General features: G+C 38.5%; 1 protein-coding gene and 2 long non-coding RNA genes across 3 annotated transcripts; 2 read left to right on the top strand and 1 right to left on the bottom strand.

Annotated features, from left to right (window-relative positions):
* Positions 1 to 4,906: 4,906 nt before the first annotated feature.
* LOC134866198 (uncharacterized) lies at positions 4,907 to 6,219 on the bottom strand. The gene is made up of 2 exons (XR_010166025.1): positions 6,083 to 6,219; positions 4,907 to 5,608 (listed from the first exon to the last, which is right to left on the bottom strand). It is a non-coding gene; the product is annotated as an uncharacterized LOC134866198 (long non-coding RNA).
* Positions 5,347 to 7,384, top strand: LOC134866199 (uncharacterized). The gene is made up of 3 exons (XR_010166026.1): positions 5,347 to 5,616; positions 6,802 to 6,937; positions 7,255 to 7,384. It is a non-coding gene; the product is annotated as an uncharacterized LOC134866199 (long non-coding RNA).
* A 781-nt stretch (positions 7,385 to 8,165) lies between these two features.
* Positions 8,166 to 12,890, top strand: map2k2b (mitogen-activated protein kinase kinase 2b). Its single transcript, XM_063886193.1, has 11 exons — positions 8,166 to 8,893; positions 9,005 to 9,215; positions 9,382 to 9,528; positions 9,703 to 9,780; positions 10,072 to 10,123; positions 10,314 to 10,438; positions 10,714 to 10,927; positions 11,259 to 11,311; positions 11,419 to 11,480; positions 11,600 to 11,645; positions 11,877 to 12,890. Exons 1-11 carry the CDS (start codon positions 8,805 to 8,807, stop codon positions 11,985 to 11,987), a joined length of 1,188 nt encoding a protein of 395 aa, XP_063742263.1. The 5' UTR covers positions 8,166 to 8,804; the 3' UTR covers positions 11,988 to 12,890.
* Positions 12,891 to 14,395: the final 1,505 nt, after the last annotated feature.

Raw genomic sequence — 14,395 nt, 5'->3', positions numbered from 1 at the left:
CAGTCCCTCCGGTCTCCTCACAGCAGCAGTTATTAGAGACTGAAAAATGAATACTGAGAGAAAATTATTTAAACTCCAACACAGTTAGCTAATGAAATGAGTCGACACTGAAACGTGACACAGTGTGCTTTTATTTCTGAGCAGGTGTCTTTGTATGTGTGTCACCAGGGAGGAGGTCATGATGTTACAATGTTTGTCGCTCCCCAGTGAACACAGGGTGGGGTCAGAGTTGTGGGGTGAGAGGTGAGGGGTCACTTTGGTCCTTGATAATACCAGAGGGCCCAAAGGACGGATGTCAGAGTAATAGAGAAATGGATGGTTATTGAACAAGCCATCATTTTTATTGTCAGCTCCCATTTACCGGAAGTCTTTAACTACAGTAGGTGGGGTTTAAGCCCCCCAAAGTTGAATCAGAAATCAGCACAGGTGCCTGATATGTCTCCATGGAAATTAAAACAAGGCTCTTTCCTCTCATGAATCACTGCTGTGCTTCGCTTTCTCTTTGCAGAAGTTTGGTGATTTGATTTCGGAGAATGATGGATTCTCCTAGCATCGGGTCTCAGCTCTCAAACAACCATTATCATTACAGATCCTGCTGACTTCAGGGCTCATTTGGACAAATGGAGAGGGCTTTTGATATTTGAGGGAAGCCACAGGAGAATGGTTAATGGGTAAATCACAGCCTCCTCTCTTTCTCACCCACGCTCAACTCATTCAGCTTCCATTTCCCTCTTGTTATCCTCCTCCGGCCCGGCTCTCTCCTTCTTATGTCCTTGTCTCCACTACTCTCCCTCCATGCTTTCCTCTACCTGCTCAGAGAGCCCCTCCCCCAGCCACAGTATCTCTGCTACCATGCAGTCTTTCAAATTAATGTAAAGATATTGACAAGTGATGGGCCTGGGAGGCATAGATCATCATGAAGGAGAAGAAGAGGCCCGGGAGGGGTTTCCTTCAACATCCATCCTACTACTAAATATGGAGAACACAGCATTCAGTGACTATGCTCCATATATCTGGAACAAACTCCCAGAAACCTGCAGGTCTGCTGCCTCTCTACTTCTAAACCTGGACTGAAGACTTTTCTTTTTGCCGCTGCATTTGATTAAATCAAATAATATTCATGTCTCACTGACACTTTTATTTATGTATTTTATTAACTTGTCGTATGTTTATGTTATTCTTTTCGCTTTTTAATGACTGTTTAAATGGTTTTAAATCCATTGTATAAAATGATTCCACTGTTCTATTTCTTAATGCTTTCATTTTTGTAAAGCAATATGAATTGCCTTGTGTTGAAAAGTGCAACAAATAAACTTACCTTACTGCTTACTTTCTGTGGCTGCCCAGCAAACATACGTCAGATCCACAAAGTTTTCAACAGAATCTCAAAAGTGATTTATTTTCTCTATGACTCAGAAACCATTAGAGGTGGAAGCAACAAAAAATAAAAACACATTATACAAAACATCTCCAGGTACATAACTATCTTCACCCTCCACCCCACATTTTGTGCAAAGTGGATAAGGTGCTGCTAACAATGTGCAGAGGGCCGCTTGGTCAATATGCCAATTACATAGATGAGGGTATGGAAAGGGCAAATGATAGCCAATCAGTGAAGTGCTCTTACTGTCCTCTAGCAGGAGCTGACCCCCTGACCCTGTTTGATGACCCGCAGGCCAAAGGTCTCCTCTCCAGGGGTCAGAGGGCATCGCCATGTGATGGCCAGGGAGGCGTTTCTATGGTAACAGTGATGTCCGAAGAATGGCAAGGTGTGGTGTTCAGGAAGAGAGGGGGTCACTATGGACGGACTGAGCAGTGATGGGATGTTCTTTGGATAGTTGAAGGGACAGTTCACCCTACATTTAATCCTTTTCTTGGTACGGCTATTTCTCAAATCAAGATTGTTTTATAACATTGTTATATATATATATATATATATATATATATTTCTGCCTTTTCTTCATATTTGAGTAAACTAAAATTCCCAATTACATTTTTAAATTACATTAAGAAAATTCTTTTGGTTCTAAGGTTTGAGTTAAAGTTAAGAAATGAAAATCTAAAAAACATAATCAAAAAGGTCTAGTATTTGTGCATTGTTTTGGTTTTTTTATGTATATTTTGATCAGTGGTTTTAGGTAACCATATTTACTCCTGTAATTCACTATCTTCTATACAATTTTAAGGGAGTTACACATTAAATAGGTTTCAAATGAAAAAGATAACTGCTGAATATGTATAAATAAAATTACGATACACACATGCACATAATCTCAAATGTTTAATTGTCTTATTATTGTTATTATTATTGAAATACATTATTCCTGAGAAAACCTCTAAAGGCACTATACCAGCACACTCTGGCTATTTCGTGCTTTGTTGCACCATCTAGTGGTGTAACCTTAGGGCTGTTTCTGTTCTATCAGTTTGTTCTGGGTTTTTTTTATATTACGACTTGAAGTGTTTTGTCCTCTGCCTGTTCTGACCTGCAAACAAACTTCTCCTATAGCCCCAGGAGACCTGGCAATTATTTTTCATCATCTGTTTGGGACATGAGTCGAAGGCCTTAACCACCCTGCATATAGGCAGTACTTAAAGTACTTTTATCCAGTGGTGTTAACTGAGTACATTTACTCAAGGACTGTACTTAAGTACAATGTTCTACTCAATTCAGAGTTAAATATTGTATGTTTAGTCCACTACATTTATATCATACCTTATACATTGCAGATATTCCAATTCGATGTTATCCGCAGTTTACTGTAACTTCCACGACCTCCACGACCTCCTGGTGTGCAAGCAGGCTATTTGCGATCATGTCGAGTAGAAAAACTGAAGACTTCGAAGAAATGACTGCTTTTCTCTGGGCGACTGTGGTTGCTTTCAAATTCGAATGATCGTTCTACTTAGTTTAAGCACAATAATGTGTGGGTACACGAGAATGATTGTGGTTTTCGTTTCGGATACACCAGAGCACCACTGCAAAGTATCGACAAACTATACGCGCAACGCTACAGATGTGGAGGTTTCCTTCCGCGACCAAAGCATCTTGATCGGAGCCGACAGTTGCTCCAAATACACACTGAACAGGAGCCCCACGAAGACAGGGGGGCCCAATGACACGGAGCAATGTGAGGATGGATGGGTCCATAATATTATCAGCTGTACTTCAAGTATCAAAAGTAAAAAGTACTCATTATGCGGAATGGATCTTTTCACATTTGTATTATGGATGTTACATTATCCTATTTTATGCAAGAGTATTTAGTATTGTGCTTGGTCAATGTGGACAAAATGTAGATACTATACTGTGTAGATCACAGTACTGCTTTATACCATCAGTATGTCATGTGTTTTTATGAGTACACCGTAGAATTTCAGGACAGGGGATGGATATTTTTCACTATTTTCTGAAATGTAGATTAAACAGGAATTTGATTATCAATAGAGAAAAGTAATCTTGAAATACAGGCCTATTTCTGACAGTATGAGGTCAGTTGAAAGTTCTCTTTGTTAATACTTTTGTTAACATTAGTTTATACATTAGAATTGACTTCAATGTCAGATTTCTCGATTTCTCACCACTGTGTCTTGATGAAATCGAATGCTTTTCTCTCTTCCTTTTACCACCTCCTTATTCTTGTAGGGGGCCTGGTTGGATCATTCATCAGTGGTCACTTCTCAGACCGGTACGCCCTGTTTTGTAGAAATTACAATAAAAAGCAGTAGCAGTACACACACTAATCCATGTAAAAAACAAGACAATTTGAACTACAACAAAAAAATATTGTAGTTTGCTAATTGTTCAGATAATTGCATTTTTATACACAGAATATTTTATTGTAATTACAGCTTCAGCTAATGATTATTACTATTATTGATTAATTTGACAATTATTTACAAAGAATCATCTGAGGATTATTGATTCATAACTAAGCACACTTTATTTAGTTTGCATGTTATATCTAAAAAACAGTCCATACTCACAGACATACAATTAGTATGATCTGTCGGATATAAACAGCAAAGAACATGATAAACATTCAGAAAACCATATGTACTTAAGAGAAAAAGAAAGATGACAAGAGTTCCTCCATTGAAAATAAGTCAAACAGTGTGAGCCTTTAAACCACTGATCTCACACCTAAAACTGTTAACCTTATATATGTTCTGTGCAATGTTCTGATTTCATCAAATAGTCCATGCTTTTCCAAATGAAAGATCTAATTGAATTTGCTATACATTTCTATTAAAGTCTTCTATTGTTTAAAAACTGCTATAGATCAACTTACTTAATTCTGTCTGTGCAGGGTGATTCCTGAGTCTCCCTGTTGGCTTTTGCAGAAAGGTTGAGTTGAGGAGGCTGAGCGTATCATACGTGCTGCTGCCAAGAGGAACCATGTCGAGGCTCCTGAGGTCATATTCAGGGCTGACGAGTGCTTGGAGCTGATTGTACTTATTCCATTTTTACTATTCATGCTGTGGAAGCTATTGTGCTCCAGCATAAATATGGCCAAAACATTGACGAGCTTTACATTGCACTGAATGAAATGTCACTGTTCAGCTTCTTTTTATATATTTGAAGTTTGAGTGTTTTCATATGGTAACGATACTTATTTTCTACGTTCATACATTTTATGAGTGTTTGCTAATACATTTTTTCCTCTTGTGTCATTTTGCAATATCTTTCACACAATATTCATTTGAAACCAAAATTATCTCAATCTTATCAAATGTTGCATTCAAAACTTTTTCTTATTGCTATAAAAAGCATTCAAGATATAAGTCAGTTTTTTATCAGGGTATTATTTATAACCGTTTTGGAAAAATTAATAATAATATTTAGTTGTTCCTTGGTGTTTGTCCAAAAATGTCAATCAATTTGACAATAACAACAGCTTACAAGTCATTCTCCAAACTGTTTTTATTTTCAGTGGGATAACAAATTGTCCCTTTAATTATAAAACAAAAACAACTTGAAAACTGTAAAATGAACTTGTCGTCAGCCTGAGCTGGGGCACAATACACAATAAAGCATAGTTAAAGTGAAAGCACTGCATTAATGTAACATAGTGCCTGTAACATGTAACATTTCACCTTCATTCAGACCTTTTCGTCCTTGTATTTCTGCAGGATTGCTACCTCCATGGTCTTCTTTGGGCTCTCTCTCAATGCTAGTAACCTAAATGGAAATGTCTAGGCTACATCACCTGCTTCATTTCAGTTATTGACATTGTGGTGTATGGAGCCACTTGAGTGCTGGTTAATCGTGTGCCACGACCCACATGTATCTGCTCTGCACTGATGTTATGTGGCATCATGCTCCTGGTAACACAACAAGTACAATATTGACTGAATCGAGCATCTCTGGAAATAGGAAAGGCATATGCCTGTGTAAAGTTGTATACGTCTTGTCTAATGACTTGTTTGTTTTTTCAGACATGCATGTCATGATCCAGGTGTTAGCCATAGTGGGAAAGATTGATGTGTCTTCTGCTTTATGCATCATCTTTGTGTTCTTCACTGAGCTGATCCTACCGTGTTCAGAAACATGGGCTTAGGGGTTGCACCCTGAACGCATAGGCACCATCATTTCTCCTTTTGTGATCTACATGGGCAAGTGTTTTTTTATTTTATTCAGGTGGTGTTGTTGTTGTTGTTGTATTTGTGCAGCCTACAGAAGTAATCCTTAAGAAAATGACCTTACCCACTGTAGAAAACCGCATTGTATCGCCAGATGATGTCTTGTGATAGGCTACTGTATCGATTCTAAAACACTACCATTTTTTTATTAACTTTGAAAAGATGAACTCAGTCAACAGTTTATTTCCTTTGCAAAGATATTCACCATCTCAGTGTACTGTATGTGCCCTCTCAAATGCTCCTCTAAAGTTAATTAAAACAGAATTACACAAAAATGACCCTCAGCAAAAAAACGAAATACATTTGGATTGTTCAATTAAATCGTACTCGGTTTTTAGTATGTTAGTTCAGTTATTTCCACCAGTGTAACTCCTCTTCCCGGAGATAATAACTACAGATCTCTTTAAAGAAAACTATCTCCTCCGTCGGAATTACTTACAGTTTCCCGGCTTGTTGGGGCAGGGTTGTTTGGAGGACTGCGTGTAGAGTATCTCAGACCCAAATGTTCCGCCTTTTTGAAATGCCGCCATCTTGTTTGTTTGCATCACTATCAAAAGAAAAGGGGCTGGATTTCTTAGGTGGATGGAAGGATCCCATTGGCTGAACAAGGGAGACATCTGAAGTGTAAAATTTACATTTAAGTGAAAATGAATTATATTGGCAGATTAGCAACGCATGTCTATATGGTTTACCTTGTATTAGGAAACAATATTTTCAGAGCAATTCCTAAAATAAAAATAGTCAGGGATTAGGGTTACATAATTTCCCACATACTACCGCTGGCTCAGTGTGTACAATTGAAAAGTGCACTACATAGTTTTCAGAAGTTGAAGAAATATAAAAGAAAATGCTATTAGAAACGTTCAGTGACCTGCAGATGATGAGTAAACAAATATCTCATATACAAGACCTACACAAGGTTTACAGACATACACAAGACTTTCAAACCCCACATGCCATGGCCTGCACTATTGAAGAGATTACAAATGTTATTCATTATACCGGTCCGAAAAGTTAACTCACAAAGTGTAAACAGGCTTTTTGTCTCGAACACATTGTGCACAGCCAATGCTAATAACTTTAAAACTGGCTTTGTGTTCTTAAATAAACCATGACAGTGTGATATATGGATGACATGTGTTTTTATTCTTTTTGCAGGCGTGTACAGTAAGATCCTCACATACATTGTTTTTGGCACAATCAGCATCATGGCTGCTGCTGTTAACATGTTGCTGCCAGACACTAGAAATACCAAACTTCCTGACCTCATCAGCCAGGCCAAACACATCAGAGGGTGAGTAGCTGTGTCACTGTGTGTGATGATATGAATAGTGATGAACCCTAAATAAAGATACCTGACAGCAATTTTATGTGACTGATACATCAAAAATATTGTGACTCAGGCCCTTGCATGATTTTATTGTTGAGAGCAGGTCTGGAGCTGCATTCTGTCAGAAATGTTGATGATTTTGAACAAATAGTGCTTGCATAAAAATGCATGCACATTGGAGCAAAATGTTTTGGAGAAAAGTGAATAAGATCTATATATTTTAGTCTGTTGTAATGTTCATTCCAACAGTTTCATCTCTTTCTCTCACTCTTTATTCAAAGCTGCTGCTATAAGGAAACTGCTACAGCCCTGTCGGATCTGATGGCTGTAACACCATGAGCAAGAGCGCACTCTGCTAGCAGAAAAGCACAAATCAAGAGTGGAGTGATGACATTAAATTACCTTCGAAACAAATATAGTTTTCTGATGTTTAACTTGTACACTACATGGGTGCAAAACAAGATGACTAATTGTTTCTTCACATTATACACTTGTCCATTTGAACCATTTTCCTTTTGCATGTACTGTAAAAATACATTTTCGGTTTTTATTTATACAGTTTAATTGCACAATGTTTCCATGTAGGCCAACACATGTACTCAACATGACATTTTAATTATTATTTCACCTGCTTATCTGGAACGATTAAAAATACAACAGCCACTTAACTTAACTTTCTCAGGTGTTCAGAATTTCAGGCTTCTCGCCTGTTTATTGTACACGTTATTCACCGCCAAATTACCTTATTTAAAAACCAACGGTTTACTGCAGTTCAATAGGTTTCGGTGATATGATGAATTCCATAACTGTTAGAAAATGTGCAAAACCATACATTGGGCCTACATCTGGCCTTATACCTCCCGTTTAGAGGGGTCCTATGTCGAAAATACGCCCTATTTACCGCACCTTTACTGGGAGCAATAGGGGGGGCGCTAGGGGCCTAAATGCTTGGGGAAAACATAATCCAAATTGGAATTGTGTGCGTTTTAATAACATATATGTGGAGATAGTTGGGTCATCACATAAACCCGTCACCTGTTGTTACATATACAGTGTATGGTTAAACAGAGATACAATTACAGCTGATTGTCAACGTCTAAATTATCGCGAGATTTACTCCACGGTTGGTGGGGATGCTACTGAGCTGTTGTACTGCGATTGTAAATGTCTAAGGTATCGCGAGACCTACTCCACCGTTGATGCGGATGCTGCTGGGCTCCTGTACTGCGACGCACCCCCATCTCTGCTGCTGATACCACAGTGTCTGTCCTTCTGCAGCGACCACACAGCTGCTAACGGGAAAAGGGGCAAGGATAAAGTAACCAGTACTACAGCCAGATTAAGTCTGGTGGTTTAACAACTGATGGGGACACGGTGCTAGCACAACGTTTGTAAAACAAAGTTGCGCTAAATGTCAAGCTAACTAACTAGCTATCAGAGGAAGTTAGCAAGCTAGCTAACGTGATTTGCTGCAACTGATGGTCTTGGCTTTAAAACCTTATGTTTTAGCTAGTTCATCGTAGAATCATTTAAAATTCACACATTTCAGCGCAGGTACTACGCTAGTTATCGTGCTAACCAGTTTAAAATCCGATACATACTTTAAAACAACTACTATCTTAGAGCTAACGTTAACTCAGTGTGAAAGAGAGGGATCATTTAAGCAGAGATTGAGTAAGGGTTCTCACGTCTAAAATGTTGAAGCTATTACTTAAGTTAAGATCATATTGACTAGGTTAACCGTCCCAACGTATACTGACTCGAAACGTACCGTTTATCGATAGTAGCGTCTACAAGATTATAGCCGTTTAAGACTAATCAACAAGTGAGAATGGCTCCTAAAAAGAGACCATTGCCCTTAACCATTGCTCCTGCTGGCGGTGGGTTATCCACCTCCACTAACACTGATGTTCCACCTGAGTAAGTCATTCTCCTGATCACATTAATATCCTTTCATAATGTATGACAAAATATCTCAGTCATTTTGCTAATCTGAAAAATGTTTTTTTTGCTGTGTATTGTTTTGCTCAGGGCCAATTTAGTGGCACTGAAAAGAATATTGGAGGAGTTGGACCTAGATGATCAACAGAAGAAGAGGTTAGAAGCCTTCCTCACCCAAAAGGCCAAGGTGGGCGAGCTGAGAGATGAAGACTTCCAACGTGTCTGTGAGCTGGGTGCAGGCAATGGAGGAGTCGTCAATAAGGAGTGCCACAAATCTTCAGGAATAATCATGGCCAGAAAGGTGAGCTGCAAATTACACTATTAAATGATATGAATTTAATAAAACAGTTAGTTATGTTGCTGTTCAAACTACTGTACTAAACCTGGTAATATGACACGGTAAATACTGTACTGGTGGTCATACTAAATAACACTTTCTATATACAACTATCCTATTTTCTGTTCAGCTCATACATCTTGAAATTAAACCGGCGATTAGAAACCAGATCATCCGAGAGCTTCAGGTGCTGCATGAGTGTAACTCTCCCTACATTGTGGGCTTCTATGGATCGTTTTACAGCGATGGAGAGATCAGCATCTGCATGGAGCACATGGTGAGAGATTGAATTTAGAAAAAAACACTAGATTCCTTATTTCCACCTATATGTCAGTCCAATGCTTAAGAAAATATGTAACATATAAATAAATAACTTGAATTCCATTAGAGACAGGATGTGCTTTTAGCAATATATGTTCCAACCTGTTGATTTCTTTGTTTCATTGTGTAGGATGGTGGATCTCTTGACCAGGTGCTGAAAGAAGCAAAGAGGATCCCCGAAGAAATTCTGGGAAAAGTCAGTATTGCTGTAAGTGGATGGTTTTTCTTCTATCTTGTAATATGACGTGCAATTACATTATTGTCATCAATGAAAATAGGATTTGGCAGTAAGACGGTTTACACAGTGCAATTGTTGAAATGTGTCCACCGGTAAAGATTTGGCAATACCATTTCCCTGTATTGAACTCAAAAAAGGTTGTGGCCTAATATACTCACGATGGGCCTGCATGAATTATAATGCTCATTTTACAACTGTTGTTTTTACATTAAGGTTATAAGCAATTATTGACTTGTATAATTTCTCCTCTTTTTTAAACAGGTTTTGAGAGGCCTTGTGTACCTGAGAGAAAAACATCAAATCATGCATAGAGGTACTGGTTTGTTGATGTTGTGAAACACCTATTATTTCTTTTTGTCTCTAAGGCATAACATCTGGGATCCTTTTGTTAAAACTACAGCTTTAGAGGGTACAATGGTTGGTAAAGATGGCTCCTTTTCACTTTGTATTGTAATTATGTAGTCAGTAAAGTTTTTAAACATACTGTATCCTTTGACGCCCAGATGTGAAACCTTCAAACATACTGGTGAACTCGCGTGGGGAAATCAAGTTGTGTGACTTTGGTGTCAGCGGGCAGCTCATTGACTCTATGGCCAATTCCTTCGTTGGAACAAGATCCTACATGTCGGTATGTTTGTCCTTTAGTACCTCCACATTACTGTGTTGCATTTGTCTGTAAGTTTTTTATTTAATTAGAATTTATTTTTTATCAGTTACTCACTTAAAACGTTTCCATTCTTCATTGAACCATGTGGACCAGTTAAATCCATTAAAATTATTAACCAATATCTTCCATCAATTAGTTTCAGATTAGTTTATGCTTGCACAGTGAGCCATAGTTTATTTTATTTGTTGATTTATATTCAATAAATTCTTCTGTTTTTATTTATGTTTTCTGTGTAGCCCGAGAGATTGCAGGGAACCCACTATTCTGTGCAGTCAGATGTGTGGAGTATGGGGCTGTCCCTTGTAGAGATGTCAATCGGACGCTTCCCCATACCTCCTCCAGATGCTAAAGAACTGGAGGCCTTGTTTGGACGTCCCATCTCGGGTGCTGGTGGAATAGAGACCCTCAGCACTTCACCCAGACCTAGACCACCGGGTAGACCTGTCAGCGGTGAGCAGCACACAAAATTGGAGAATTGTGTTAAATGGAAGTTTTTAATTACAAATGTAACTTTGCATTCCTACAGCATGGGAAATAAGGAAACCTGAAGTAAAATGGCACATTTGGTTATACCACTCATACCCTAGAAGGACTTTTACAAAATCTTCTTTTTCATTGTCCTAAAACATCATCATGATGGGGACAAAAGGTCAAGATGCATAGAAAAACCTACATTTGAAAGAAATAAACTGGATTAGGTGAAATTTGTGTCTTCAATTAAATTAAAGTCTTGCTTAATATGTTGACTTTAAAACACAGTCTACCTTGGCTTCTTTTACAGGTCATGGTCCTGCAATGGCCATCTTTGAACTACTAGACTACATAGTAAATGAGGTAAGAATCTAGCTCCGTGAACAACCAAAAAAAGGGTTTACTGTCATCCCTGCAAAATCGGGATGGTAACATGAAAGATGTTCTTACGACTTTCTTCTGTATTTCAGCCCCCTCCCAAACTACCACATGGCGTCTTCACCTCTGATTTCCAGGACTTTGTGACAAAGTGGTAAGTATTTAAGCTTGAAAGCCTTGTTCAGTTTTTCTTTTTACACACAGATTTTATAATTTGTTTTCTTGGATGGAAAGATCTTTCTAAAAGATCACTCTCTGCTCTTTCATTTTCAGTCTGATCAAAAATCCAGCAGAAAGGGCTGACTTGAAAATGCTGATGGTGAGTGTCCTCAGTCATTAAAGCCTAAGTCTGACTTTAAGTTCCTGCTTATCTCTTTGAACATGTGTAATATCTGACAGGTCTAAATTACAAACTGTAGTTAGCTTTGTTACATGTTGTTAAGGCAAGCATAATATTCATTCACACTTTAATTCATAGTCCGCAGCAGAAGAATCTGTTCTGTTATATGATTGTGGTTTTAATACAAAACCTTTTATCTTTTTGTTGCAGAATCATATGTTTATCAAGCGGTCTGAAGTGGAAGAGGTAGACTTTGCGGGCTGGCTTTGTAAAACCATGGGGCTAAACCAACCTAGCACTCCCACACGCACTGCAGAATGAACACACAAACACACAAACACACACACACACACACACACACACACACACACACACACACACACACACACACACACACACACACACACACACACACACACACACAATATGTACATCTATAAACATGGAGAAGCTGCTCCCTATACCCTTACACCTATACACACACACATTGTTTGCCACACCCTTTCTCAGGTGGACCTCCATCTATCAAAGGAGCTCTACTGAAATGTAAGGCAGAAAAGATACAGATTCTACAGCACGAGGGTTTCCAATCCTAGTTCTCACAATCATGGCAGGTAAATACATTAATGAATGTGTTTTTATGTCACATTGTATAATCATTTGTTGATTTTACTTAAGAGGTCAGATTAGGTGTGTCTGTTTGGGCAAGTGATGAGTGACTCTAGGCTGTTTTTTTTTTTGCATTTGATGATGCGAGTGATTTCTACACATTTTAAGATGCCAAGAAAAAGGTACAACTTTAAATGCACTGTCTTTATCCCCTGTATGTCTGAGTTGTTAACATAAGCAGCATTATGAGCTTGTTGTGTTACCATTAGCTTCCTTATGCCAGCAACTGGCTTTAAGATTAGTAAACATTCATCACTGGACAGTACAAAAACAAAGCTGCATATCCACTCGCTGAGCATTCTCAGCGGAAACAACTGATTATTTCTTTGTGGTTGCTGTAATGTTAACAACAGGACATGGATTTGCCATTGAAGTGCATCCTGTGTTGTGTCAGGATTGGGGCATTTTGCTCCTTTTGTGTTCTTCTATTTGAGTACTTCCTCCTTTAAGTCTAAAGATATAGATGTTTTTTATGGAAAAACCATCACAAGATTTGTCTTTATAATTCGTCTGAACTGTCAATAAATAGTATGTATTGTAACTTGTCTTCATAAACCAGACTATCGCTTCACTGTTTTACACTTTTTTCACCAGAAGGGGGAAGCACACGGGCGCAAAGCACTGAGGACTTATGGTGCTATTATAAACAAAATGACTGTATACTACCAAACAGAAATATCAAAAATATGCTGTACTGTGTGTGGTGTATCGAACATACATTACTCATCCTTATGCTAACTAAAGTGACCGCAGGATCGTGAATCAAAGCCCTGCTGAAATACATTAGTCTTCCATTGAAATAACAAGCACAATGATTCATCTGTTTGGTTCATGTCTAGAGTGATAACGAAATGTCTTCCCTCCAATGTCTGTCAATTTCAGCTGAAAATGTGAGGCCTAGAGCTCTGAGAAAGACGTAGTGTTGCAGTGTTTGTGGGGTGGCTAAGTCTGAGCAATGTTGATGGGAGGGGGACTACTGCAGCAGAAAAACAGCAAAGTCTGCAGTCATTAATATGCAAATATGCAAATGAGAGGGTAATTAAGATTGGGCGTTTGTCAGTGGCTCTTTGATTGCTAATGCATTCAAATCTGCAAGGAAGGGGGAGGGGATGATGAGCTAAAAACGAGGAAAAAGAACAGAATGCTATTGTACATTTTCTTACAAAAAACAAGAGAAGGAGTGAGTGAGTGGTCTATAGAATGTAAACACCCTATTGAACAGAACAAAACGCAGAACATTGATGATTCGAGAGTTACGTCAAATATAAAATTAAAAAAAACTATGAACCAGATTCATTAAAAAGAAAAGAATCGCACATCTCAAAAAAAGGCACTAGATTATTATTTGAAGCACTAACAGAAGCCCTGACGTAAGAGAGGGGAAAACAGGCTATGAGTTTATGCCAAAACAATTAACCGTGTACACCATCACTGAGCATTCAGCATGGCAGGATAGATCCGCCACAGGAAGGAAGAGAGATTTCTGCTCATTAAGAGTGATGTGGCTGACCCCTGTTGAGAGAGATGCTCAGGTATCTTGGCAGGGGGTGTGCAGTGGCAGCATGTTGTCTGTCACAAAAGAGTGTTATTTTCATATTTCTGGCGAACACGGGGCCTACAGTTCACACATGAGCACCCACTGCTGTTAGCTCTGTTTCAGTAGTCCCTTGACACTTGTACATCTTCCTCTCTGGCATGTGAAATGAGAATATGTGTACAAGGAATAAAAACAAATTAAATGTGGTGAAAAATGGGGTAAAAGCAGCTGCTCTTGTCACCTTATAGCATAATAACTTTCTCACAACAAAGCAGCAGCCTTGTATGTTTCACAGTGCTAAATACCACACCAATGCCACTGCCTACTCAAAAACACACTAAGCTATTGACTCTGTTTGGGAATAATCTAAAAAGGAAAGGCATGACACTGAATCAGTTTGATATTTATGTTTTTTAAATGAATTCTCAAACAATTGAGCCAGGATCATGAATACAAACTGATTCATTTGAAATGGGGTGTTAGAAGCTTATCCCAAGCCTTTTCTGTTTGATATGCAATTGCA

The sequence above is a fragment of the Eleginops maclovinus genome, chromosome 6 (assembly GCF_036324505.1).
Source record: "Eleginops maclovinus isolate JMC-PN-2008 ecotype Puerto Natales chromosome 6, JC_Emac_rtc_rv5, whole genome shotgun sequence".
In the NCBI taxonomy this organism is placed as follows: Eukaryota; Metazoa; Chordata; class Actinopteri; order Perciformes; family Eleginopidae; genus Eleginops; species Eleginops maclovinus.
The sequence above is the reverse complement of the archived record's forward strand: the minus strand, read 5'-3'. Positions and strand labels throughout refer to the sequence as shown.

Excerpts from the sequence above, each read along its gene's own strand:
- map2k2b (XM_063886193.1), top strand. The coding sequence starts at position 8,805 with ATGGCTCCTAAAAAGAGACCATTGCCCTTAACCATTGCTCCTGCTGGC. Across the intron at positions 10,124-10,313 it reads ACATCAAATCATGCATAGAG|ATGTGAAACCTTCAAACATA; the intron begins GTACTGGTTTGT and ends TTTGACGCCCAG. Across the intron at positions 11,481-11,599 it reads CAGGACTTTGTGACAAAGTG|TCTGATCAAAAATCCAGCAG; the intron begins GTAAGTATTTAA and ends TTTCATTTTCAG.